The sequence below is a fragment of the Ipomoea nil genome, unplaced genomic scaffold (assembly GCF_001879475.1).
Source record: "Ipomoea nil cultivar Tokyo-kokei standard unplaced genomic scaffold, Asagao_1.1 scaffold2036, whole genome shotgun sequence".
Classification (NCBI taxonomy): Eukaryota; Viridiplantae; Streptophyta; class Magnoliopsida; order Solanales; family Convolvulaceae; genus Ipomoea; species Ipomoea nil.
In genome coordinates, this window is record NW_017618464.1 from 5,875,360 (window position 1) to 5,902,460 (window position 27,101).

The 27,101-nt window shown below is 37.9% G+C and overlaps 5 protein-coding genes across 5 annotated transcripts; 1 reads left to right on the forward strand and 4 right to left on the reverse strand.

Moving 5' to 3' along the window:
- Positions 1 to 754: 754 nt before the first annotated feature.
- LOC109148159 (GDSL esterase/lipase At5g33370-like) lies at positions 755 to 3,129 on the forward strand. Its single transcript, XM_019295987.1, has 5 exons — positions 755 to 1,072; positions 1,585 to 1,721; positions 1,843 to 2,085; positions 2,176 to 2,428; positions 2,760 to 3,129. The coding sequence occupies exons 1-5, from the start codon at positions 778 to 780 to the stop codon at positions 2,990 to 2,992; spliced, it is 1,161 nt and encodes a 386-aa protein (XP_019151532.1). The 5' UTR covers positions 755 to 777; the 3' UTR covers positions 2,993 to 3,129.
- On the reverse strand, positions 3,123 to 5,759 carry LOC109148158 (ankyrin repeat-containing protein At5g02620-like). The gene is made up of 3 exons (XM_019295986.1): positions 4,851 to 5,759; positions 4,061 to 4,581; positions 3,123 to 3,894 (listed from the first exon to the last, which is right to left on the reverse strand). Exons 1-3 carry the CDS (start codon positions 5,431 to 5,433, stop codon positions 3,295 to 3,297), a joined length of 1,704 nt encoding a protein of 567 aa, XP_019151531.1. The 5' UTR covers positions 5,434 to 5,759; the 3' UTR covers positions 3,123 to 3,294.
- A 529-nt stretch (positions 5,760 to 6,288) lies between these two features.
- On the reverse strand, positions 6,289 to 7,949 carry LOC109148160 (very-long-chain enoyl-CoA reductase-like). The gene is made up of 2 exons (XM_019295988.1): positions 7,450 to 7,949; positions 6,289 to 6,867 (listed from the first exon to the last, which is right to left on the reverse strand). Exons 1-2 carry the CDS (start codon positions 7,777 to 7,779, stop codon positions 6,397 to 6,399), a joined length of 801 nt encoding a protein of 266 aa, XP_019151533.1. The 5' UTR covers positions 7,780 to 7,949; the 3' UTR covers positions 6,289 to 6,396.
- A 1,851-nt stretch (positions 7,950 to 9,800) lies between these two features.
- LOC109147898 (protein GAMETE EXPRESSED 1-like) lies at positions 9,801 to 12,623 on the reverse strand. The gene is made up of 6 exons (XM_019295560.1): positions 12,115 to 12,623; positions 11,458 to 12,045; positions 10,868 to 10,994; positions 10,623 to 10,809; positions 10,317 to 10,464; positions 9,801 to 10,147 (listed from the first exon to the last, which is right to left on the reverse strand). Exons 1-6 carry the CDS (start codon positions 12,621 to 12,623, stop codon positions 9,883 to 9,885), a joined length of 1,824 nt encoding a protein of 607 aa, XP_019151105.1. The 3' UTR covers positions 9,801 to 9,882.
- Positions 12,624 to 13,292: 669 nt separating this feature from the next.
- Positions 13,293 to 26,022, reverse strand: LOC109147784 (ubiquitin carboxyl-terminal hydrolase 12-like). The gene is made up of 32 exons (XM_019295443.1): positions 25,872 to 26,022; positions 25,440 to 25,506; positions 25,053 to 25,200; positions 24,753 to 24,910; positions 23,579 to 23,844; positions 23,292 to 23,510; positions 23,009 to 23,117; positions 22,734 to 22,849; positions 22,216 to 22,314; positions 21,667 to 21,776; positions 21,374 to 21,448; positions 21,088 to 21,166; positions 20,855 to 21,001; positions 20,693 to 20,773; positions 20,503 to 20,622; positions 19,615 to 19,737; positions 19,045 to 19,122; positions 18,841 to 18,929; positions 18,267 to 18,375; positions 18,103 to 18,171; positions 17,847 to 17,957; positions 17,127 to 17,182; positions 16,852 to 17,029; positions 16,647 to 16,748; positions 16,461 to 16,532; positions 16,097 to 16,162; positions 15,565 to 15,630; positions 14,629 to 14,715; positions 14,385 to 14,501; positions 14,158 to 14,232; positions 13,968 to 14,054; positions 13,293 to 13,675 (listed from the first exon to the last, which is right to left on the reverse strand). Exons 1-32 carry the CDS (start codon positions 25,899 to 25,901, stop codon positions 13,634 to 13,636), a joined length of 3,351 nt encoding a protein of 1,116 aa, XP_019150988.1. The 5' UTR covers positions 25,902 to 26,022; the 3' UTR covers positions 13,293 to 13,633.
- Positions 26,023 to 27,101: the final 1,079 nt, after the last annotated feature.

A 27,101-nucleotide genomic window follows, 5' to 3' on the forward strand; every position in this document is an offset into this window, starting at 1 on the left:
CATGCACCACCGTACCCTCATCCGCCACCGCGAATTATCCGCCAAAACTCGATGGACCATGCAAGGAGTTGGTATGTCTATTGATTATACGGCGCAGAACGAATAATATATATGATTGCATGGCGGCTCTTATTGTATGATGATTTGGATACTCCACCTCACTTCCAACTAACCCAATCCTACTACAACTATCCCTGAAATAACTAAATAGGTAGCTTTAATTTAATAGCTTCTATGGCCCATTTTTCCTAATCCATTTGACTATTGCATTATTGATGACCATTTAATTTAATTAATATAAAAATAAAACTCCCCAAATAATTAAGCATTGTAAAGATCAGAATATAAGATCAATTACAACAGCATTGATAGATGTAAAGTAGTAAAATTTACCTCTTACGGTAGTAACATAATTTGGAAGGTAATATAAGACACTAGTATAATAAGCTTTTCGATCGTCTCTAACTCATTGAGGCATAAGACCCTTAAGGTGTGATAATATTGAGAATTTTTAAGTTCATGGCCGGGTCTTGTGTGATCAAAAATTCTGATTACTGAAAAAGTAGTTGAAAATTTAATCACAACCAGCCTACTAGACTAAAAACTCTAGATATATGGTCAAAAATCTAGGGGGTGCTCAATAATGGTAACTTGTGAGGTAAGGTTGTAGATAGTGTCCGGCATCATATCGAATCCTACCTATAAATCCACTCACTTTACATATATCACAGGAAAATTAAACAACCCAAGATACAGTCTAGGGAGGCATTTCCAGCAATGGCCATTGCTAGGTCTTGCCCTACTACTGATGAAAAGTACTATCTTTGCATGGTTTTATTATTATGCTTCATTTTCTTCATCTTAGGGGCTTCTTCTTCTTCTGCTAATACCCATCAAGTTGATGAGGGTCGACGAGCATTGTTTGTGTTCGGCGACTCTCTTGTGGACGCCGGCAATAACAACTATATTGGGTCGTGTGCCCGGGCAGACTCGCCGCCGTATGGCCTTGACTATCCAACTCACTCCCCCACCGGCCGTTTCTCCAACGGCTTCAACATCGCCGACATTCTCAGTTCAGTACAGATCACACTAACTTTCTTGCCTTCCTTGCATGCATGCTTATTATTATATTGTATGTTAGTTCATAAACAAAATGCCCATGCAACCTTAGTTTAACATGTATAGTTTACTAGCTAGCTAGTTCTTTTTTTTCTTTTTTTTTTTTTTAACTTTTGGTCCAAAGACGATTTGACGATTATTAATTTTTTTTTCACATTTAGTCTCATAATTTTTAAATCTTCTATCATATAGACTTAATTGTTAGTCACCAGTATGGAGACCAAATTTATGCAAGTAACTTATTTTGATGCCTTGAAGGGTAAAATTGTCATTTCTGTTACCTTCCCAAAAAGTTTACGAAAAAAGTAATTAAAATTGACAATTTTACCTTCTAAGATAAATCACAGGTGATCAGAAATTAGGACGGATGGACCAAATCAAATTTGGCAATAATGATTAATTAGATCGAAGGGACCAAATGATACCAGGATTTAAAAATTGTAACAAGTTATTTGGAATTTGCAGGCCAGCAGATAGGTGGTCGGGAGTCGCCATTGCCGTACTTGAGCCCGGAGATTAAGCAGCAAAGAGGAACGCTGCTTGCCGGTGCCAATTTTGCATCAGCAGGAGTCGGAATTCTTAACGATACCGGAACACAATTCGTACGTAATAGCAAATGAAAACCGATCTGTTGTCGCGTTTTGATGCATTATTTTTCATCGTTAATTGGTTTCTGTTGCTTCAACCAAGCTCTTAACAATGGCGAAGATAATTAATTTGCAGGAAAGAATAATCAGAATGCCGGAACAACTGCATTACTTCAGCGAATATCAACACCGTTTGCGTGCGCAGATCGGAGCCGACCGCGCCAGAGAGCTCGTGAACCAGGCTCTGGTTCTCGTCTCCGTGGGAGGCAATGATTTTGTGAACAACTATTATCTCACACCCAACTCCACCAGGTCTCAAGAGTTCGATCTCCCACATTATGTCTGCCATCTCATCTCAGAATACCAGAAAATTTTGATAGTAAGTTGTTTTTTTATGGACAGACATATGAGTTTATAAGACTATGAGTTAGACTAGTTAATTGGTTGAATTGAATGGTTGGGTTTGTAGAAGCTGTATAAGTTGGGAGCTCGGAGGGTGCTTGTGACGGGCACCGGACCGCTTGGGTGTGTCCCTGCAGAACTGGCACAGCGCAGCAAGAGAGGGGAGTGTGCATCTGAGCTGCAAAGGGCTGCATCCCTATTCAACCCACAGCTCATTGAGATGTTGCAGGGGCTTAACACAAGACTAGGCAGCCCAGTTTTCATTGCTGCAAATACACATCAAGTGCACATTGATTTCATCATCAATCCTCAGGCATTTGGTATGAAAACCTTCTACTTCATTTTTAGTAACCAGGAAAACCCGCAATCATTATACGATGGTGTACACTAAATGAACAGTCCCACTTTAGGACTCTAATTGACAAAGGACCTGTAAACCAGCCTAAATTGCCTATAGCTGACAGTTCAAATCAAGAAAGTCAATATGGCACTATGGCACTTTTGCTGACCTTAGTCAACAAAGGACCATAAGAAGGTAAATTAGCCTAGGTTGCCTATAGCTGACCAGCTCGGAATCAAACCTTCTATTTTGATTTGATCACATTTCATCTGCAAAAATTGTATGCATTACCTCTTACTGCAATGTTGCAGGATTTGTGACATCAAAAATTGCATGTTGTGGGCAAGGGCCATACAATGGCATTGGCCTCTGCACCTCGTTGTCCAATCTGTGCTCGAACAGAGATGAATATGCATTCTGGGATCCCTTCCACCCATCCGAGAAGGCGAACAGAATAATTGTTCAGCAGATCATGACTGGCTCAACAGAGTATATGATTCCCATGAATCTCAGCACCATTCTTGCCTTGGATTCTAAGGCCTAATCATGTCTTTGGATTTTCCATTTCATTTTATGTTGTTGGCAACAATATTGTTTGCCTGCTTAGAAGCATATTGTGTTTTCTCATGTTAGAACTAACAGCCACAAATGTAGCTAATCAATGAACTTTAGCATTTCAAAGAACATCATTATATTCTACAATTGAACAAACATTAGCCCAAACTGATGCCCTAGAGGTTTTTCTCTAGTTTTTGCACGAACCCAAACCGAATTCTTGGTTTAGCCTTCGAACCAAGTCCAGACATTATTCGGTTTGGTTACCTTGGAATGCCGGAGGGAATGGTTTCATACGGCAACCGAGTTGTGAGTTCTTCCATATGCATGACCACACAAACGAGTTTTCTTGGCGATCTTGTCGAAATGCAGCTTCTTCAACAGAAGAAAATACACGAGGAAGAAGCAGCAACCAACTACACACGACGAAATTGCAAGCCCGGAAGTGTTAGGCAGTACTGCGTATGTGCCAGTAACAAAGGCGATAACCATTGCTCCTATGGCAACTATGGTGAAGCAAAATGCCCAGGCGAGGCGGTTAAAGAGTTTAGTCTGGTCTGCATAAAGCGCGGTGATGAAGTACATGAAAACTGCGGAGGTTGATAGCACAAGGGACACCGTGTCTGATATGAAGAACGCTTTAAACGCCATCTTTTTCATTAGCACCGGGAGGCCTTCTTCCGGCCCGGAATTACCATTGAAACCGCCTGGCACGGTGAAACCGGCCGTGAAAGTTACTGTTGCAATAAGCGCAGCCACAATCAAATGCGTTTCGCATAGTTTCTTTAAATGTTCTTTCCTCATCTGTTCTTTGTCACCGTCGTCTTTGTTGATCACATTCCGTAGACCACGAGTGGCACCGAAAAGCTTCAGCTCTCTCTTAATAAGACTCTGCACCACATAAACCAACCGCTTGATCAAAACGAAAAAAATTGAATGCAATCCAACAGATCGATTTTTCATACAATTGAAGCATGTGCTCCAGCTCAACTAAAACCCTAAGCTGATAGTTGGATTGCACATTTATGTTTATATATATTATATGCTCAACACATACCTTCAAAGTTGTGAAGTGACGACTAGACGATGCAATATCCAGTGGGGTTAAATTTGCGGCATTATAAACACTTTTATCCACTCTGGGATTACAAATAAGATTCTGGATGTGCGAGCCATGCATGGCGAGCAGATGAAGAGGCGTGTTTCCTTCGACATCTTTCTCGTTAATGAGGCTGTTAAACAAAGGATTACTGAGCAGCACTTTTACCGCACTGGCTTGGTTACTCTCCACAGCGACGTGAAGAACATTTCTCCCGCTATAGTCAACCACCTCGTAGCAATCGGGGCATTGCAGAATCAGTTCCAACATCGTGTTCGTGTGCCCGTGACTCGCTGCAATATGAAGAGCGGTCTTCCCCTCTCTGTTCCTAATATACGCTATCGACGAATCATGCTCGAGCAACATCCTCGCAATCATGGCATGGTCGAAATGCGCTGCAAAGTGAAGGGGACTCCACCAATCTTCATCAACTAGCTTAGTTAGATGCGGTTGCAATTCCAGTATCTTTGCTGTCAAATCTGGTGGAAAAGAAAATGAAAATCCACATTAGTTTAAATGCGAGCCTCTAAGGGCCGAACCAGCACTGATACCATGTTATAATCTAAGATTGAGCTAATCTCCATCAATATGCACCCAGGCCAGATCAAACTAAAAGATTGAATACAATCAATTAGCTTGTCTAACCTATGGCCTTATAAACCCATACGTTTCTCTCTATTTTCCATAAATAGAACTGATTATAAGGAAATGAAAACCTGAGAAATCAAACTAGGGAAATTGAGATTACGCTGATTGTGGCAGATAACTGAAGCGTGGAGAGCCGTTCTATTCTTGGGACCACCATAAGCGGCTGAATCACAGGCGTGCAAAATCATGACAGCCAGATCGTCGTATCCTCTCTCAGCAGCCAAGTAAAGCGGAGCTTCTCTAGCCTTGTTGCCATAATAGGGGAAACCGGGATCCTCCTTAAGCAGGAACTCGACAACCTCAGTTTTGCGGTTTCTCACCGCCAAGTGCAAGGCAGTATCTCCTTGGCAATTCTCCTTCCTGATTATCCCCTCGGCTGCCCCAACGCTGCTCTCTATGTCCTTGCCAAATCTTCTCGCGCTCTCAATGATCACTCGAACTACAGAAGCGTGCCCTTCTCTCGATGCAATATGCAGACACGTCTCGCCTTTAGCGTTCACCTGCCACAGCAGCAAAGAGCACATCTTCAAGATCTCTTCCACGCACTGGCTCCTGCCAAACTGGGCTGCAACGTGTGCCACTGTGTTCATGTTCGGGGTGAATTTGAATGGGAGCAGATGAATATGTCGCCCGAGAATATCAACGTTCCCATCCTTGGCAGCATTGAACAAATGGCAATCCATCTAAGCACTCAAGAGCTTCAGTAACAGGAATTCATCTTTCTGCTAATCTGCTTCCAATAGCACTATAGAAGGAGACTTCTCAGTAGACCTGTTCAAAGTCGGATCAATTTTTCTTAAAGAATACTATCTTAAAAATATGATTTGGTGGATGATAGAACATGCTTGTACTATCATAATTTTGTGGTCCTCTGTCATGGGGTCAGTCAGGGGTCAATTCTTTAGCTTTAAAGTTTGGTCAATGCTGGCAAGCTCACTGCTCATACTCTATTCCTAATTTCCTATAGAAATTGGAAAAGGGTAAGCTTACTCCCAGAAAAATTTTAGCCACATGTGTGGAATTGCCCCGCCCCATACTCCGCTCCGAGCCTCCGACAAGATAGTGGAGGGATAAATCACGATGATTCAGAGGTCTATGAGGTCGATTAAGTGAGAGGACAAGTGCCTAGTGCCCACAAGGAGCTCACCACATTAGGTATAACTCCAATACTGCAACTCTCAGAGCTTGATCGTGTATCCTTGCCCACAATCTACTACCCAGAACCAAATGAGCTGCATGTGCGAGAATTTAGCCGTATGTCTAAATTTTATTGAAAAAATAAAATAAAATGAATAAAAATTGTGACCCACTTTTTTTTGCTAGCAATCACAACATATCACGTCAGTAAAAAGTGAAAGTCCCTATACTTTTTTCTGAACCTACTAATCATGTGATCCTTTTGAAGATAAATTATTTATTGATACTTGGTACCTAACTTCTGCAATATGAAGCCCAATAGCATCAATACCCATCCCTTAAAAAGTACAAGAAGAAAATAGAGAAACAGATAATAATAATAATAATAAACTGTATATAAGTTTTGCTAGAATGATTCAACAGCTTTCTTTTTATTATGGGAATGACAGTACAAATCTTAGCAAAAACTTTTACAGTTTCAACTTCAAATATTAAGTATCAACTGCAAATCAGAATACATAGGGAATCAAAGCCTTCACATTCTTGGGGAAGTTTTCAAATTTGGAAAGGTACCATTTCCTAGTGACGAAACTCCTACTCGTTAGATACACCGCTATACCCACAGCACAGCAATATGTAAAGAGCGTTTGGGAGATAAAAGAAATCCCAACAAAAGCAATGATCTCGAAAAGATAGTGAGGGCATACAACCAAACCAAAGAAACCGCCTTGCGGGATTTTGTAGCCCTTCTCGTTCTTGCCTCTCATCCTGGAAAGGAGGTAATGATGATAGAAGTTACCTGAGATTCCAACGAGGAATATCAGAAAACCTATATACTTGAGATCAATTGGCGGCTCGGGAAATCCTCGAGTTAGGGATTGGATATATATCACGCCTGCAGCGGCAAATAGATAGCTGGACGAAATAAGGAGGACGGAATCCAACATCATCCCGCCACTGTATTTGTGAATGAACAGAACCTGCAAATAGAACGAGCAAATTTCATGCATTATTTCCTTTATGAGCAGAGAAGAAACTAAAAGAAAACATAGAAAACTGACATATTTGGCTTATATCAGATATGCTCAGATGGAAAAATTTTGTCCTTAGACAAGTAGGGTATGCAGTTGGGCATAATCACAACCACCAATTAAGGTGCCATTTGCAGCCTAAGTGCCTAACATCTTGAGATTACTAACCTTCCATATTTAGTGAAGCTATTCTCAGAATAAATGTACTAATTGACAAGAGAAGCATTATTCCCCAATAAAAGCATTCATAATATTATTCAAAACATAGAAACCTAAGAACCCCAACCAACTTCGTCAGGCTGTTGATTTGGTAACCATACGATTTCAAGTATTGACCTTATTAATTTAAACCTGTCAGTATAGACAACCTAGGCTAATTTGCTGTCTTTTATTGGCTAAGATCACAAGGTTGGGTTTGTCCTGGGTTCCTCAGATAATGGCTGCAATTTCTCGTAACTAAAACAAAAAACATAGAAACCTAGAACTGGTAACAAGATTAAATTTTTCCTTTTTAGGGAAAAGGGTTGTCACCTCAAGTACCCTTTTGAGGAAATGGATGGTAACAGCCAATTTGACCATCAAGAACCTTGAATCTCCATCTGGGAAGATGAGAAAGGAAGCAAGACCAGCAAGGGAAGCAGGGGCATACAAAGTGAACATTCCCACGACGCTGGACACTTTGAACTGCGAGGCAGAATTGGGACTGGAATTCCAGAACTTGGAATATTTAAGGTGGTTTCCAAGCAATTCTGAGATGCCCAAGAATCCCAGAAACAGAAGGGTCAAACCAGACAAGAGTTTGAAATAAATGGAAGAAGGCTCTTCGTAAACAATCTTGTGAAGCTGAAAAATCTCCGCCATCTTCAGAACTCGCGATCCTTTCTGCTCTAATGGTGGCGCGACTGAATCTATATGTAAGGACTCTTGTTTAGGTTTGAAGGAAAGTCCAAGATCACTGGGGAATGTGGATGAATACCTTGATGAGGTCGTTGCTACGTCATAAACGTAAGCGTGTCGTTTAGGTGTCAACTACATTCCATTCAAACTTTGCGTCTGTACATATATTACCTCATACCAGCCTGCCCAATTTTTTTTTTTTATTTTTTGTTTTTTGTTTTTTGTTTTTGTTAGGAAAAAAAAAAAAAAAAAAACTGTTAGGACGCACTAGGCTAGCACTGTGTTGCCAATCACGCGTGTACTGTGCGAATTTCATTTAATTGAAGTGGGTCCCACTTTCTAATAAAACCCAAGGTGCTTGTAGAGTTGTAAGAGGTATTTTACTTTTTTCTCTCCTCACCTTCTCTCATCCAACTAAGCAAAATGTGCCTTAAAAACAGTGAAAATTTCACTAATGGGGTTGCTCTTATTGGATAAGTCTTGTTGAACTATGAAAGTCTTGGTCCAAGTGAGGGGTGGTAAAGGAAAGAGGTTGGTCCAAACCTTATTGGATTGGGATGACATGGAGGCAGACAGGCAAGTAGGCAGACAGGCAAGCAAGCAATGCAAGGAGACAAAGAAGGAGGGGTGCAAGGCAGGTGAAGAGGTAGTGCAAGGGGGAAGCAGCGATGCAAGGCAGAGGTGGGAGGGGGTGGGGAGCCGGGTGGCACGTTGGCTGCCCAAGGCCAGTCGTGCCACCCGGCGCCCCAGCAGCGCACCTGGCCATCCAGGGTGGCGGCTGGTCGTGCCGGCGCGGGTTGGGGGCGCGCCCCCGCCCAGGGTGGCGATAATCATGCCGCTAACCAGGCAGCCTGCTTGGGTGCACCCCACAGGTCTCTCCATGTTCCTCAGGCACGTGGCGCCTAGCGAGTGGTTGGGACAGTCGCACGATGGGAAGACGTGGGACGCGTGTTTGGTGGGAATTGACGCCATCCTGATGTCGTACACGTGCAAGGGGGGAATATAATAAACCTATGTGAAACCCCAGCAAGCTTCAAGGAAGGGAAGGGGGGAGGATCCGCTAGTAGTATAAGGGGGGGGGGGGGTATAACTATGTAAGGTATCCCTTAGCTCACCAAACACTTTTTGGTCCATTGGTCTAAGCATTCTCTTTCCTGCTGGCACACTCGGGTTTGAGTCTTGTTGGTAATGTATTTAGTTTTGTTTTATTTATTAGTCCTTTAGCTTTTATTATTTGGGTCGCCGTTTTGGTCCAATATCTCCGTACTATTTTAGGCATAGTGCCCCGAGTAATAATACTACTATTTTCCTATCCTGTTCTGTACCTTTATACCCGGTTTATGGTGGATCTAGTCCCGATAAAATCATCATTGGTATAACAACTGTTTTGTGAGTCGCTAAAATCGAAATCTAATAACAATTGTTTTGTGGGCCCGACAGGCAAAAAGCCCATTTTGATGGATCTAATAACAGTCCAAGATCACTATCAAAGTTTTACCGTACATTGAAATTTATGAAATTATATTTTATTCATCTATATTTTCTTAAAGGTAGGGAGTATAAGAATGAAGTAAAAGCTTATTAAATCATGATAGACAATAAAAATGAAGAGTTAAAAAAATATTGTCACAAGGTGAACGCTATGTATTGATTTTAAAAGTTAAAATACATTTTTTTTGGACTATTAATGAATAAGTCTTGAGTGAAACTGTCTTACGGTAAGACATTTTCAGACAACTTATCCTTAATGAATAGTAAGAGTTTGTGTCGTATTCGTTGATGGTGAAAATAAATTATTGTGTGTGCTTTTTATTGGAGTAATCTAGATTGGTTACGTCGAAGTATGATTTGCTTCAAGATTGTATTTCTAGTGTAGGTGCTTTAGATAATGCACATATCATTCAAAAGCCTGCAAGTATGGATTCTTCACTTTCAAGCACAATCTCATATCTTATGTCTTTGTCTCCACTAGGGGTGTGTGAAAATTTTTAGTTAATTATTTTATAACTGAAATATTTTAGATAGGGACTTGGCACTAATCATAGTTGTTGGTGAAAAAGTTAAAAGTCAAAATCTTTGATAGCTGCGATTTCTGAGATTATATCTCCCTATGGTAACCAATGAATTTTGTGCAGCTTCTTCTTCTGGCAACAAATAGTCAGGGTCCTGCAATTTATCAACTTCTTCTAACAACTCATTCTCAATCCATGAACCCCACTCTTCCACTTCACTCTCTGAATCATCCCATGAACTCTCCTTCCTGTGTTTCTGCATCCCATTCACCTTCTCCATCAGTGTCACCAGAATCTTATGGTTCAACATCTCATAGTCCCTGCAAATGTTGCAGAACTTAGTTAATGTCTGGTGAATTGAAGCATGTACTCCATCTCAACTAAAAGCCTAAGCTGATAGTTGGCATGGGGGTTGGCTCTGATACCGAATTGAAGCATATGCTTTATGTAGTTGGATTGCACATTTATGTTTATATATCATATCTGTACCTGTATGTCCAGATGGCATACAGAAGCTGGATTGATGCAATGGCCACTGAGACTGATCTCACCATGCTTATCATCCATGACTGCTGCTCCATTTCATCTGCCCCGTATCGAATTATGCAGAACTCGATCAAGAATGTTGCACACAGCCCTGAAAAATCGAAAAAACAGGTTTAGCCCCGGCCCCTGAGCATGGTTCTTGAAATCTGTAGCAAAGTCTTGTCTGTGTTGAGCATATAATATATATAAACATAAATGTGCAATCCAACTATCAATTTAGACTGTTAGTTGAGATGGACATAAATGTACCTATATAAAGCCGAGGCCTAACGTTATAAGTCTGTTTTGTGCTGGTGAACATGTAGAGCAGAAGGATTGAGAGTGAGTAAACCAGGAAAGCTTTCATCAGCCTTGATTCGAGCAGGATAGCGTTGTGCAAAGCGAAGAGTTTGTCTATGGCTACAAACATGCTTGCCTGTTTGGACTCGAATGCTTCCTACAACACAATGTTTCAGTAAACGAACTGCTAATGTAACTGCAAGAATATTACTAACCTGAGCTTCTAAGATTGTTTTTGAGTTCTCGACGAGGTGATCATGCGCTTGTTGAAGCTGTTCTTGCCTCCTAAGAAGTTCCTCTTGCTGTTTCGTTCCAGTTTCTGCCAGTTGTTGCAGAGTTCCTCTGCAAAAGTAACCACATAAAACAGCTATGGAAACCAAAGAATTGAAGGATGTGCTCCGTCTCAACTAAAAGCTGATAGTTGGACTGCACATTTATATTTATATACTATATGCTCAGCACACCCCTTCACGTGACTGCACATTAAGCTCTGTCAAGTCTAAGCTGATAGTTGGACTCCCCATTTATATTTATATATTATATGCTCAACACGCCCCTTCACGTGTCTGCATGAGCTCTGTCTCAAGTCTAAGCTGATAGTTGGACTACACATTTATGTTTATATACTATATGCTCAACACGCCTCTATGACCTTTTGCATGATGTTGGCTCTGATACTAAATTGAAGGATGTGCTCCGCTTAACTAAAATCCTAAGCTGATAGTTGGACTGTATATTTATGTGTATGCTCTACTTGAAAAGCTTAACTGACCAAAAGATTTGAGCTTTTCTCCATATGTTTTACCTGCTTTCTTCGAGAGCTTGAGACTGGAATTTGGTGAGAACATGAAGGCCTTCAAGTGCAACAGACTGACTATCCAACAGTTCTTTCTGTTTATCCAAAGAAACCCCAGCAATGTTCCCTATATCATCAGCTTTACTCTGAAGCGTTCTCATTTTCGAATACATTTCCTCCCCGACTCTACCAATCTCCTTCTCGATCTCCTCAGCCTCACTCCTCAACTCGTTGATCTCTCTGTCAAGATTACTGTAAGAAGCCTGCACAATCTCCATTCCTTCAACTAGTTTCCCCTTCATTCTCGCCTGCTCGTCTGTTAGCTCCTTCTGAGAGGCCTCGATCGCCCTGGACTGCTGTTGTATTGCCTTTGAATGTTCCAGCACAAGGCCGACGTGATCTTCCACGTTCTTGGAAGCCTTTTCTAAGTTTTGGGTTCGGAGATCAACCATGGATAAAGAATCATGGATTTCTTTCGAGTTCTGGAGCAGAATCTCCCCTCGCTCTTCTATGTTCTCTATCTTTTCCTCTGCATTCTCTGCAGTTCTCTTCAGTTCATTCACCAATCTCTCTGTCTGATATTTAAATGCATCCATCCTGCAATATATGTATGCATCATAATTGAACTGAAACAGACAAATAAAATGCCAGAAGACAAGAACTTACTGGAGTTGATGGCAAATGGAATTGGTTTCGAGAAAGAACTCGAGGTAGACTTTCTGAGCGAGATCATCCAAGGTCTTGAGGCAATGATTCATGGCGGATTTGGGGTGACAGAAAGGGAAAGAAGGCCTGCCGGAGTGCTTCTGAAAGCAATCGCTGAGATGCCAAGCAAGCCTAGACCTTAACTCTTCATTATGAAGGGCCTTTGAACACTCTGCAAATACAGACTGATAAGCCATCTGCCAACAAGAATCAGCGCCCATCAACATCTTCTGCCTCGCGTTTTCCACCAGTTTGATTCCTTTTGCAATGTTGAAAGGCTCCATGGAGAATCCTGAGCCCACAACCTTGGAGCCTGCTTGGTTTCCCTCGGGGAAATTGCTCGAAAAACGCTGTTTTTCTTCCCCGTCTTTCTTGCCTGAACCGAAGAACCAGCCTCCCCATGACAGGCAACTTTGTGACAGCAACATCAGACACCAAAGCAACAGAATCTGCTTATGATTTTGGCCCATCCCTACCAGTAAAACAATTATCACAAGTTCATAAACTGTAGAAAAACTTGAAGGGAATGTAATGCGTGCCAAAGGGTTCTTTAAAAACACATGATTTTGAGAAGGTTGAAGTGAAGATGATCAAAAGAGAAGAAAGGGAGGCTCCAGTACCTTTGTCTTCTTTCTTCTACAGTGGGAAAGAATATAATTAAATACATAATACCATATTCGATTGTTTACGTTGCATGAACCTGATACGATGGCTACTGCCCTAAATGATCCATTTCTATATTCAATTCACTACGTTAATGTTTTTGGGATTCATATGAAAGTGCAGCAAATATCCAAAAGAGATTAAATAAGAATAAATAAATGCACCGAATCAAAAATGAAGATGAAAAGAGTAAACACACACTCTCTCTCTCTACTTATACTGCGTTTAACGTAATTTCACTAATTTGGCATTGTTTCGGTATTCGTTGTTTATTTTGGAATATAGAATATATTTATCTTTTTGAAATGAATATGAACAGTATATTTAATATCACAGATCTCCCATCTTCATTTTCCCAAGAAAGCAAAAAAGACATTGGAAATAAAGGACTTAGAGGGGCAAGGAATTTTTGGGGAAATGAGTTCGAGGGCCAGTTAAAGGCACAATCGCATATCCCAAACACGTTTTTCCAAGACTTGTCGAGTTTAAAAAGTTGCCTATTTTTGTCCGCCCATTTCAGTCAAAAACCTGAAGGAAGAATATAGGCCAAAACAAACAATTGTACCAATCTATACATGCCTTGTCAAAATCATCTGTATTTCCTAACTTACAATTGAAACAAAGCCAGTTTTTTTTTTCCTAGATAGATTGTAACTTGTATTCTGAACATAATGTTTAAAAAAAAAAAAAAAAAAAGAATTATGCGACTGCCCAACTGTTCCAATTCAATTTTCCCGCCTCTTTACACAAAATTGTACATGTCGGGTACTTGTTGTCCAGCCAACGCAGATGCAGCTCAAGGTTTCGCATAATCTCTCTAGTTGTAGATTCTAACAGGCTTCTCAAATATGTGTCGGTTCTGCAGTTTAAAGAGCTTTGTCAGTAATGCCACATGGACAGATTGCAAGATCATGGCAAGAAGTTAATTTGTCAATATCGGCTCTTTTCTTCAAATTATCCTTTCGATTAGCTAACTAAAATGAGAACCTCTAGATTCCCAAATGGCTTGGAGGTTTCATATCAAAGATGTACTTATATACAATGTTCTACCAAGTAGGAGGTCATTCCAACTTGAGCAATCAAAGTCTCTATAACTCGAGGGATCATTTCACAAGCCCATATTTCTATACAAGTATACAACAAGTTCATACCTGGTTGGCGGCATATGATCTTTTAGGTGTATTGTCAGTATGCTCTAATCCAAGGTATTGTTCCCAAGCACCATAAACATCTCTTCTCTGAACAAAGATTTTTAAAAAATAATAAATAAATTATGGATAATTCCCAAAGGTGATTATGATAACTATACATGAAAAGGAGAGGAATAAGAGAGGGATTTACCTGAAAACGGTTAGCCACAACATCATTGTCCTGTAGATACTCAGGCCGACCCAAGGACAAAAATGCAAACTTCCACTGATTACAAGTAGTTGCACGTCAAAAAGCGTATAGTAAAAGAAATACAAAACTTAAAAGAAGGATTTTTTAACTAACAAGTAAAGAATGTCAATGAGCTTAATTATGCCCATTGCCATGCTGCTATAGATATATGATGAATTAAAAAGTACCTTTGAAAACTCCTCATCGGGAACTTGTAATTTCTTCTGTATGCGTGCTTTAACATCAGCTAATGTCTCCCTCTCATGAATAACAAGGAAAAAGGGTTCACCAAAATTCTGAACATGCTTTAATCCAGAATACAAGATTTAACAGTCAGTTGAACTTTCACTTCATGAGAACGAAAAAACAAGTTCGCAACAACTGACTTGATAACCAAAAATTAGTGTTTTTGAAAATTTTCTATGTACTTACAGCTTGATTCTGAGCTGCGTCCTTCATAAAATGATAAACATGAATCAAACGATCCTGAGGACCAAGATTTTTCTCCTCTTCAGGAATCTGCAAAAAAAAAAAAAGAATTCAAAAATAACAGAACCACCCACAATAAGCAACCGCCACTTTGATTATCTACAGCTTCAATGGCAGTATGAAGCACTGATCTCCAGTACAAAACTCCAGCAGGAAAACAAATCATTCATCAGCATTTCTTTTTACTCTTTCTCTTCTGAATTCCAGTTTATAAACTATCATTCCTTCCCTAGATACATACACTCCCTCTGTCCCAGACAATAAAACAAATATAATATGATGGAAATACCACCATTAAATGTTGGCCAAGTGGCCAACAGTTTACTACTGGAAATTTGGAATCACATAGGGTGTGTTTGGTTCGCACATGGGAATCGGAATTGAAATGGGAATCAAATACTTGGTAATGATAATAGGTTTTCGTGAAAGTATTTTGCATGTTTGGCAGTAGGGTGGAATTGGAATGATTACCAATATTGATGTTTGGTTTTGTATGACCCTATAATCAGAATAAATGTTTTAAAAATACAAAAGTAAAAAATCAAGGTAATTGATCCTAATATAATGACACCCAAAGCATCAATATGAACAAAAAATCTAAAAGTACTAATCCAAACTTAAAAATTAGATTACCAATAAGATGGAATGATACCCCTTTTTAATTAGGGAATGTGATTTTTAATTGAAGGGGCCCGTAGACCGTAGTTGTGTTTTAAAAAGTTGTCAACCAAACAGTAACTATGATTTTGATTCTCATTCCTAGTGTGTAAACCCATGAACCAAACACACCCATAGTTTTTTCAAATCTCAATTTCACAGAAAGGAATAAGAGAAGGCACCATACTACTTGAAAGAAGCAAGCCAGACACTATAGAATACCTCCTCGGCACGTAATGTCCAATACTGATCGTTTATGTTTTCAATCCTTTCTTGGGGAGGGAAAATCTGCATAAACATATAGGTACAAATTGGTTAATTACCCTGTTGCTTTACAAACCACAAACTTTCTAAAGATGATAGCTCGATTGCTTCAGTTTGCTTAACATTTTTACTACTTTATTAAACAAGTCAAATAATAATAATAATAATAATAATAATAATAATAATATAATAATAATAATAGTAATAATAATAATAATAAAGTTCATGAAGCAACTCATAAATTTCTCTCAGAAGTTTTCAAAACCATACAAAGAATACAGACAATCCATGTTAGTAGTGTTTTAACTTCATTGTGTCTCACTCATATAATCAGTGTTCAAAAAGGGAGTGTTTAGCAAGAAAAAAACTTGTTTGGTCATGAATAACTTTGCATCCAAATAAGCAAAGCCCAAGAAAGATTAACCTGACACTTTTTTTGGTGGGGTTGGAATCACCACACCTTCACAAAATAGAAAAAAGATTCCAGTACCTTATAAATCTTATGGTAGAAAACCTCCAGCAATCTTAGTTCAGCATCTTGATGAGACAACTCCACCTGTTCCATATCAAAATAACCAATCAGCAGATTTCATTCAAGAGATGTTTGGAAACCTAATTATGTGAAAACCCAGAGATTGCAGCAAGCATATTGAATACAAGTTTTCCCATCAAATCAAGTGGGGTTTCGGTCCAAGAGAGGATGATGCTTGGATTTTTTCATTTGATTATAATTTCCATTTTCAATATGCTCCTCCCTCCCTCCCTCCCTCTTTTCGTTTTCTTCAAATTGATGGAAGGGGGTTTGAAAGATACCAACATCAGCAGTGAAATCACAAAAGTTCAATATCACCTACCTTTGTTTTGAGGTCATTGAGGACATCTCCCACTGTACTTTGTTTTGGCAACCTAATAGTATGAATAGTCACCTAAAATTTTAAGGCAGAAGTAAATCAAAATAGGGGGAAAAAAAAAAAAAAAAAAAACAACAACAACAACACGTGAGCAAAACATGAAAACAGAACAAAACTTCTAGAACTCACTTCATCCTTGGCCGCACTATAAAAAGCAACTTTAAGAGTTTTCAGGCATTGCAGTTCTGGTAAAGGTATATCCAAGACTTCATAATACAAAATATCAGAAGTCTGTTCAAACATAAGAATGATATTAGAAACAGTCAAGCAGATGGGCAAGTTTATTATTATCAAGGAAAAGTGGAGCAGTGACGGGCACTTCCCACTAAACTACCTGATTATAGTGAATGAGCATATCAGTAAGACGCTCCACTCCCCGGTACTTTATTGGTTGGGGCTTTGGTTGCTGGGAATAGCAGTTATGAGATGTAAGCCTAATTTTTGATGGATCATCCAAGCCAAGATGGCGAGCTACACTTTCAACCACTTCATCATAGTTATTCTGCTTTGACCTAGATGTTTGCTCATCATCAATTGAAAAACAATAGGTAAAAAGAAGTTGACTAAATTTGTGAAATCAAACAACGAGATAAAACACTAAATACATACAGTTCAAGACTGAACTCATCCTCCTTAGGTTTCTCCAAAGAACGGAAGCGAACAACCTGAGAACCATAATGTTTTCATAAGTAAACCATAAAAAAAAAAAAAAAAATGAGAACTATTAAATCCAAAACTCAGTATACTTGAAAAGACATGGCTTTTTGCAAACACAAGGAAAGCAAGCATGAAAGAAGGCCAAAGAATTATGTGTTTGCACTACAAACTATTATTAGACATGGAGATAAACAAGTTCCAATCCACTCTCCAATGGATAACATCCAATTATGTTTCACCCTTATGTTGGGAAAAAGAAAACAATATTGATAATTTGGCTTTTTAGTTTTGTAGGAGTGCAATCGAAGAAGGTAAAGAACTACAAGTTATTACCAGTATCATTAATCACCCTAAACTGAAACAGGAAATTAAGAAACAAACAAACCAACCATATATTTTGCACAATTTATGATCTACTGAATAAATTGCCTATCAAATCATTCATTCACATTTAGCATCCTATGAATTGCAACAATTACACTAATGCCCAGAGATTCATACAAAAATATTCTGTGATTCTCAGAAATACAATAGGCAAGTTTCCAGCAACTTTTTAAATTAGAATGTGGTCCACATCATAAGGAAAACCTACAAATGCATTAAGCACCAACTATTTGTTCAAAAAAGGTTCTGTAGTCTGAGGAATTATAACATGATGGTAGAACCATATACCTGCCGATTATGCATGTAGTCCAAAAATGAAGGAACATCAGGAAAACGGCATTGCTCACTGCTTTGACTGTGAAAACACTTCTGAAAGCAAATAATGTCTCCATCTTCAAGCTGCAATAATGGGGGAATTCAGAATTGGAAGAATTAAAAAGTGTAACTCAAAGCTGTCTACTACTATCAATCTGTCACTAAACAGCAGAGATGGAATGATTGAAAATCAAATTGCTAAGACAAACTGGCAATGAATATCATATACCTGACTTGCACGAAAGCTGACCTTCTTGTCAATGTGTTCAACCATAACATTAGGGTCAAACTTTATTTCCTGTGCATGAAAGGGGAAGAATAAGGAAACTAAAAAAAGAACATATACTAACATAAAGGAGAGTGATGCATATAATAGTAAGAAGAAACACTAACCTCAAAGAGTTCGATTTCCTCATCCAAGGCAAATCCAACCAACTCATTGAGCTTTGTCAAAATTTCCAATGGCTTGCCACTGGCTTTGACAAAAAGACATCCAACATACCTGACATTGAAGAAAAGTCCACTGAGAACAATACCAAGGCAAGAGACTTCACTCACAAGCATGGAATCATATAGAATTGAGGCACAAAAATATCTTTTCCAGTAAGTTCTCATCAAGACCATGTGAATGAGACAATAACACTGATAGTTGGCCAAATTAGTGATTAAGTTGAGAATTAGAGTATTTAAATTTTGGATGAAGAATTAACACAGTATCAGGTATTAAGCATTTCCATACACTTGAGTAGGTAAATGCATAACAGTATGTCCTTAAAACTTCTTTCTCCTAGATTCTTAATGTGATGCCAATCAAATGATCACATTCGCAAGAGTGTCTGGAATGTCAATGCATCCTTTTCATAAAAAACATTTGGAGAATAATTGAAAGAGATATCAAATGAGAAAAACTTGCAACAAAATCCTATGGAAAAGAAGTGTTCAATCTATGCAGATCAAGCACACATACCGTATCTCCTCTTTCAGAGGATCATAAAATTTGAAAAACAAAAGAATATCATCTTTGGTCTTCTCTGGTGGAGGAATAGGTGTTAAATCCTACATAAATGCACCATAGAATATTAAATTAAAACTCAATGATTACATTAGGAAAGATAAGAATATAACTGCTGCCCTGATAAGGAGGAAGATAAATGGGCACCCAAGGAATTACCAGGCCAAGTTCAACTTCCAAAAACAATTTTAGCTCAGCATTATTTGCCTTATTTGATACTTCTCTCAGCTGCCCAACCTAAAAAACAAATCAAGCAAGATCATGAAAGACCATAAAGGTTGTCAAGAATAACAAATAATTGTAATTTGTAACAAAGGAAGCCATAAAACCATACTGTTTCCATAATAATTGTTATAAGAATAGCTAGCATTTTTCCCTGTCACACTCAAGATAACACCACACCCTCTCAGAAGTATCCTCCCTAAAAAGATGTCCAACATATGGGCTTAAACGCAAGTCATCAAATGTTTTCACTTCCCAACAGTCTTAGTCTTAGCATAATGGTTCTGCGCATTTTATATCAAATGCCTCAGAAAATAGTTACTGAAATCCCTAGGTAATTGGCCCTAAGCGGATGCTTATATCACACTTTTGCTGTATGACAAATTGTTGGTAAGAAGCAATTGAAGAACATAAAAATTTGCCATAATTGGATCCTTTCAAAAATGATAATGTCAAGTTTAGCTTCAAACAGCACAATAAAATGATTGGAAATCAAAAAGAACTTACAGACTGAGTTTCCTCTAGAGGTGTCAATGACCGGTTCGGACGATATGTATGGTTCTGTCGCTTTGCCCATAACCAGAAACGTTGATATTGCACTGGTATACCAAATTCCTTGGCAACTTCTTCCTAAAACAGACATAGGAACAAATAAACAACATTGTACCAAGTAGATAATTAAGGATTGTAAAATTATACAATTATTGCAAATTAATGTTATTAATCAAATCCAAATCATAAATGTAACTTGAGGAGAATCAAGGTTGTTTTAGAAGGCAAGTTGTTGGCACACAAAAAGGCCTAGTAAGCCAAAAGCTTATACCAGTACCTTTGCACAACCCAATTTCTAAAGAATTTTCCATTCCCTTCTTGGGTGCAAGTATATACCACTATCAGTCCTAGAATGGCCCAGCGTTCTCAATTTCACAATCTTCTTCAATCCTTACCTTTACCTCCTCAATTTCTTGAAATTTGAAAAACATGGGATGTCAAACACTCAAACTCCCTTCCAACTAAATGGTATTTAGTATTTACACTTTTTCACAGAATTTAACAGCATATAAAGCAACAGGCCAAAAAGCATTTCAAGTTCACTCGGTGTGTTAAGATGGTGCTGACACATTTGCAAAGGTTGTACACAGATGTGGACAGACATCTATTGCCACTTTCATAATGGAGGGCAAGGATCCAAAAAACAGAAGTCTAGAACACACTCAGAGGAGAAAATGTAAAAATAGAAGTCTAGAACACAATGTAAAGTACATCACTTTCTGCTACTATCACCACAAGGAAATTCAAAGCAATTTGCCCCTTGAACTTTTCCAATACTCTGCTAGCAAAAACATGTTTCATTGCATGCCATCTATTGAAAAATAAAGTGACAACGATTAATACCTTGAATACATTGAATGGCATTTGTTTCTGAACACGAAAACTGCGGACTTTATCATGATCCACAAGATCAAAGAATATGTCCCTTCCAATCTGATTCCGAAGGTCCTCATCACGAGCAACCTAGAACCAAAAGCAACTGTTATATGGAAGCACTACTTGAAATACAGAAATTAGGGGTTCAAAGTGAAACCTTGATGATCGTATAAAGGTGAGCCTCTGCTTTCTCCTTTCTCTTTTGTTCCTTTTCTTCTTGTTCTTTCTTTAGTCTTATCTGAACCATTGCTTATATAGGATTAGTTTCATTGGAGGGGAAACATAAATAAGCAAATCAAAATACGAATCAAAACCTTACCCTGAGGTGCTCTGCAATGTCCTTCTCATTCACATTACAAATTATTTTGTCTTTATCACATTCCCGAATGTACACAAGCATATATGCATTTGAATATTTTGTAAACTTGAATGGCGAGTTGTTAAATCCAGGATTTGTCTGTGGTAACTGTTGCAATAGAGATTATTAATATAGCACAATGTAAAGAAAGAACTGAAACACATGACTCAACATAGGAAATGTGGGGCACATACCTCTTCCTCACCGCCATACTGCTCTTCCAACGCCCTCTTCATATCTTCTTTTGTCACCCGTTCATCATCAAATTTAAACCTAAAAGTACAAAGCAGGACAGAAAAACTATATCAAAGAAGAAAAGCAGCAATAAAGGCCTCAATGTCTATATCTGCTCACAATGAAGCACCCAAGCTTTAGCAGGTAGCAGATGCAAATTAAAAGAGTCAATTTGCCCCTGTTAAGCCTAGAAAATGGAAAACAGGAAAATGGACAAATATACATGCTACAGAACATCCTACATACCATTGATCAGAGAGAGTTGGTCGGATATAAGCATAATAGTGTCCACCATGCACCCCACCACTGTGTACCAAAACACTAAAAGCAACCAACAGAGGTGTCAGCACAAAAGGCTTCAGTGACTTGTCAACATCTAGCCAGATATCAATTGCCAGTGACAGAATATAGAGCATGGAACAACAATACACAACTTTGTTTAGCCAGATTACAAGTAAAAGAAATGACTCATTTAACCAAAGATGACAGCAGAGTAACATCTGAAATATCATGGAAAAGAACACAAAAGGAGTAGATACCTGTGCAGAGTATAGAGATTGCGAATGCTTCGATTTGCCTCGGGAGATAAATACTTTCCATCCTCTCTATCAAGATCAAGTTGCAAAGGGAACTCATATCTGTCATTTATCTGTAAGATCATATCAAACAAATGATTTCGGTGATGAAACAGGAGGTTGTACTACATACTTCAAGAGAGATATGTAATGACAAAACAAGGTTTGGTACAGCAGTACTCCAGAGCACTCAAAGGAAAACAGGTAACAGCAACAGCTCAAAGCTGTCTCAAGGTGACCACATTTTACCCCAAATGTATACATTAATCTCAGACTATAGATTAACTAGAAAGTGATATAAGGCTGATCAAACCATTAGATAGGAAATTTTATTCCAGAAGATATAGGTACACGTCCAACTCCAAATAATAAGAATCATAAAAGGCCAAAAGGCATTGATGCACTAAATTCATTTATTCCTGTCAACCCAAAACTCCATATCATGCAAAGAATACATAAGTGGTGTCACATTAGATTACATATAAGACAAGGTGGTGACTATTAATTAGTTACCTTGACCATAGTATCACGTGCAAAATCATATTCAAATCGCTTTAACTGAAGTTGAAGAACAGGAGGGAAGTCAATGAAAAGGACACCTTTCTTAGCATCCTGAGAATGTCAAATTTATAGCATTAGAAGACAATAAAACCAACATAGTTTGAAAAAACAAATAGAATTAAGCCATATAACTTTATAAAGAATAAATCAACTACTCCAAAACTATTACCACAAAATCAATCTAAAATAATTGGTAAAGTAAGAGATATGTATGCAGTATTTGATTTTTGACATATTTCATCAATGACTATTGTATATTATTTGTAAATTTACTTGTGGTTCTCTTTTGTGAGTATGCATGTTGTCTTCTTATTATCTTGATATGCAAAAGGTTTCACCATCTTTGGTTTAAAAAGTAGTATGAAAACCATGATAAGTTAATCGATGAAGTGTTAAACTAGAATACAAAATAAACATGGCCCTCACTTTCCAAAATACAATAGACACACAAAGATTTGAAGGCATCCGACCTGCAAACCATACTGTTCTGCATGATATTTGTTATCACCCTCAAGGCGTTCCACTTCAACATACTTGTCAAAGGAAGCATATACATCCCGACACCCTTTGACATCAAGTTGAAGGTCTGGAAAAAAAGAAACCAAAAAAAAAAAAAAAAAAAAAAAAAGGACAAAGGCAAAGTCTTAAGATGCAAATTACATGGACCAAAATATAAGCTGATGTTCAGAATCCTGCATAAAGCAAGTCATGTCAGTCTTACAGAGTTAGAGATTTAATAGCATACCATAAAAAGATTCCTTCCTATTAGATTTGTAATCCACATTGATACATTCTATATAGTTCATATGGTGGCCTTCAAACAATTGTTGTATTGTACCCTCCACAACTGTTCCCTGAGCCAAAGAAAATAGGCAATTTTAAGAATTTAACTTGGAAAGGGACCAAGTCAATGACTTCGGGAACCCACCCTTGGCTATAAATATTTTTTGAGAAGTGAAATATTAGGAGAGAGAGTCCAAGATTTAATTTTCTCAATAACAAAGGTGTGGTGTTACTAGATCTATCACCTTCATCTTGTCTTCAAGTTTTTCAGAAAGAACCCGATTAAGCTCTTGCACATCATGCTGCATGAAAGAATCATATGTGTCCCATCCAAAGGACTTCGTCAACTCTTTCGTTGCTACACTGGTATCACTGTATTGGAGCTTATAGAACAAACTCTGCAGAGCTAAAGGTATGCTCCCAGAAGGATTGTCATTCTCAGTTGTTGGCATATGATACACTGCCTAAAGCACGGATTTGAATTAGTCATTTAACGGAATGACTAAAGAGAGGGGAAAATGTATATACTAACCTTTCTGAAGTAAGGAATATGGTACAATGTTTGGAGGAGGGAGTTCATGTAACAAGTAGCTCCCTGGTTTTTAAGTCCAACATAGCCAGTCTCCTTTTTTGAGTCATGTGACCAATAATCGACCACCCTACGCACAGCCACATCAGCTTCAACTATGACTGTGTCATTCACAAGATAGCCTCTGCTGGGATCATAGAGCTCACTAAGAGGCATGAAAGATGTGAAACCCCAATCACTCTCTCTTCCAGTGAACTGGTGTTGGGTATCTAGAACATGGAAATCAAAAAACTCTCAAAGAGCCAGTCATCAATAGAAATATCCGAACACTAGATAGGACCTCGACAGTTCAAAATTAACACTCAATGATATATGAGATAACAAATTCATAAAGACTGGGTTAGACAACAGAAGATGTCTAATTAAAAGGATGGAAACCAATAAAATAGGAATACAAAGCAACCTTATAAAGAAGGTATAGTAATAAGAATGCTTATTCCTGCCCTGACTACAACTACCAAACGAATTAGCAACAAGACCCCAGAACTAAAAAAAAATAGTTTCAGAAACCCGGCCGCAAAGTCAATTGGTTATTCGGTTTTGTACAGAACAATTGCCATCAGGCAAAAGAAATCTAGGGCATAACTTGAAAAGTACTTAATTGAGCGGACTAAGTTACAACTAGGACAAAAATGAATATTTTCATAAAATCGAGCATTTTACTAAAACAGTCCAAAAGTCATATACAATTGAACATCACAATAAAGAAACATAGGAGGCTGGAAAGTAGTTGCTTACTTGTTTAACTAACAAAGAAGGTGCTACTAAGACAGTGGGTTTACACTACCACCCAAAACCAGGGAAAAAAAACCATTGATCATGACTTGTATGAAACTCTCAACAGGAAAAACCAAAATTACATGGATGCCCACAATAATGAAATCCCACTTCCCATGAAATAAATGGTCACATGAATACCTTTCTCCAGTAGGCAGAGTCCTTATATTTCATTTAACCTCTTCTCATGAATGATGAAAGCATGAGTGAGAAAAATGCCACAAGGACGTGATAAGACAATTAAAAGTAGCAATATTGGCAAAATCAAGCTGACAATTATTCTAAACAGAACACAAACTTGTAAAAACCATTCGTGCAATCAACATCGCAAATCTCTCACCTTTCCTCACCGTAAACTTGTTATGAATCTGATTAAGCACAGCCAAACTGAACTGAGCATATCTACTCCATCCATATGGCAGTGTTGAAGAATCGGCAACATCTAGATACATTGACAAATGATCCACATTATTCCCTTTTGGGAAAATCAGTATCCTCCTGCCACATTAAAATTTTAACTACATCAAACGTCAATTCTCACTGTGCAAACAAAGTTTAAACAGAAAACATCTAGAAATGCATCAAAAGTTACATTTAAAAATAACTAAATAAATGAAGAGAGAGATTGAAAATATAATACCATTTAAATCCTCCCACATAGAAAACTTCAGAGTACATCTTCTTCGCATTCAACCTTGAAAAAGTCTCAATTGTCCATGTGAACCGAGCTGTGGGTGGATCATCCACTGCCTGAGCATCTACTGTGTTTGTTGCTTCAGCAGGAGCAACTACCAAAAATTCAACCCCAAAATCATCATAACATGTCCAAAAGGCCAAAGGCCAAGCTTTTCACCATACCTCATTATGAAATTCAATCAACAGTGTATATTCATGCACATTTGATAAATGAAGTTTAAAACAACAAAACTTTATATAGGTTATCAATCACAATCCACATAAATCACACACACACGTAGATAGATAGCAAGAGGGGGCAAAATGGTGATGCATAAGTGAAGAAAGTTACCTTCCATAGGCTGAGGGCCTTCAACTGGGAAGTCGGAATTAGGAACTAGCATGTCATCATCTTCCTGCTGCAAAACAACCAAAGTAGTAAGAGAAGTAAGATAATCCCGATCTACTGAAGCTAAAGATACTGTTGATCAATCGAATCCCTAGGATTTCCAGCATTGGCGTAAATTAAATTGCAAAACAGACGTCGAATTCTCACGCCCGCCGCGCATCAGTCAATCCACTCAACAACTCCCCCAATCCAAAGATAAAAACTTTGCTAAAATCACTATCCGAAGCTACTCTTGAAAAGTGCAGAAGCAGTTTGCAAACAGTAAAATTAAAATAAAAATAAAAAAATAAAAACAAAAACACACAAAGCATAGCTCTATGTATGTGAATGTAACGTGCGGGCGTGCATGAATATAGAAAGGTAGAGAGAGATTACATCCATCGGAGGAGGAGTGAGAAGAGTCATCGCCGGAGAATGTTGAGCCGAGGATCGGCGAATTCAGAGGGAGAGAAGGCACGGTCGATCTAGGGGGTCGAGTCTCCTTGCGGAGGAGGTGGGAAAGCGGAATGGAGTCACTGAAAATTATACGAGCAGTAAAAAGATTTCTGAAGGGTATCTCAGGAATTTCAGTCTATGTAAGAAAAGTATGTACGGTAGAGGCCGTGACGTGGAATATATAATTAATTGTTTTAATTTGGAGTATGCCTTAAATTTTATTATTGATTTATAACAAATAAATGTTATATTCTTTAATAATAATAAGAATATACAAGCTGTTAAAAAAAATTGATAATAATAACATATTTAATGATGAATTATTAAAAATAAATATTAAGGTATTTAATGTGTTGTATTCCTTTTAGATTTAATGAAAATTATGAATTTATAAATTTATCTTATATAATGAAATAAATTATTTTTAAACGAATATGTATCATAGTGTGACATTTATATTACTCATCATTTGCAATCTATTAATTAAAAATAAAAAGACCACAAATAAGAGTAGGAGAGAATCTCCAAATCCCTTGACCAAACTAAAAGTTTGTGGATTTAGTAAGGACAAATGCTACATTGTTAAATGATCTTTTAATTTGACAAATAGTAACATTATTATTATAATATTTTAAGTCTAGCACATTATTATTTAATAATAATAACAATGTTAGTATAAGATAAGATAAAGTGTCATCATTGCATCTAAATCATTTACAATTTTGAGGATGATTTGTTGAAGTCACTAATATTTCAACTAAGTTAGAGCCTTCTGAACAACAAACATTCTACCATCTTGAAATTCATCACACCAATCTTCTAATATGATAAAAAGTAACATTATTAGTATAATATATTAAGTTAATGCAATCTTTCACAGTATAATATATTATGTTAATGCAATCTTTAGCAAAAATAGTTGTATAAGACAAACCATTGTCATTACATCTAAAACATTGATAGTTTTGAGGAAGACTTGCTCAAGTTACTAATCTTTCACATAAGTTAGAGCCTCCTTAAGAATTAAACATTTCACCACCTCATGATCCATCCCATTAATCTTCTAATGTGACAACAAAATAACATTATTTATATAATTTATTAATTCAACGCAATTTTATATAAACTGCATGTATAATACAAATTGTCATCATCGCATCTAAGGCCTTG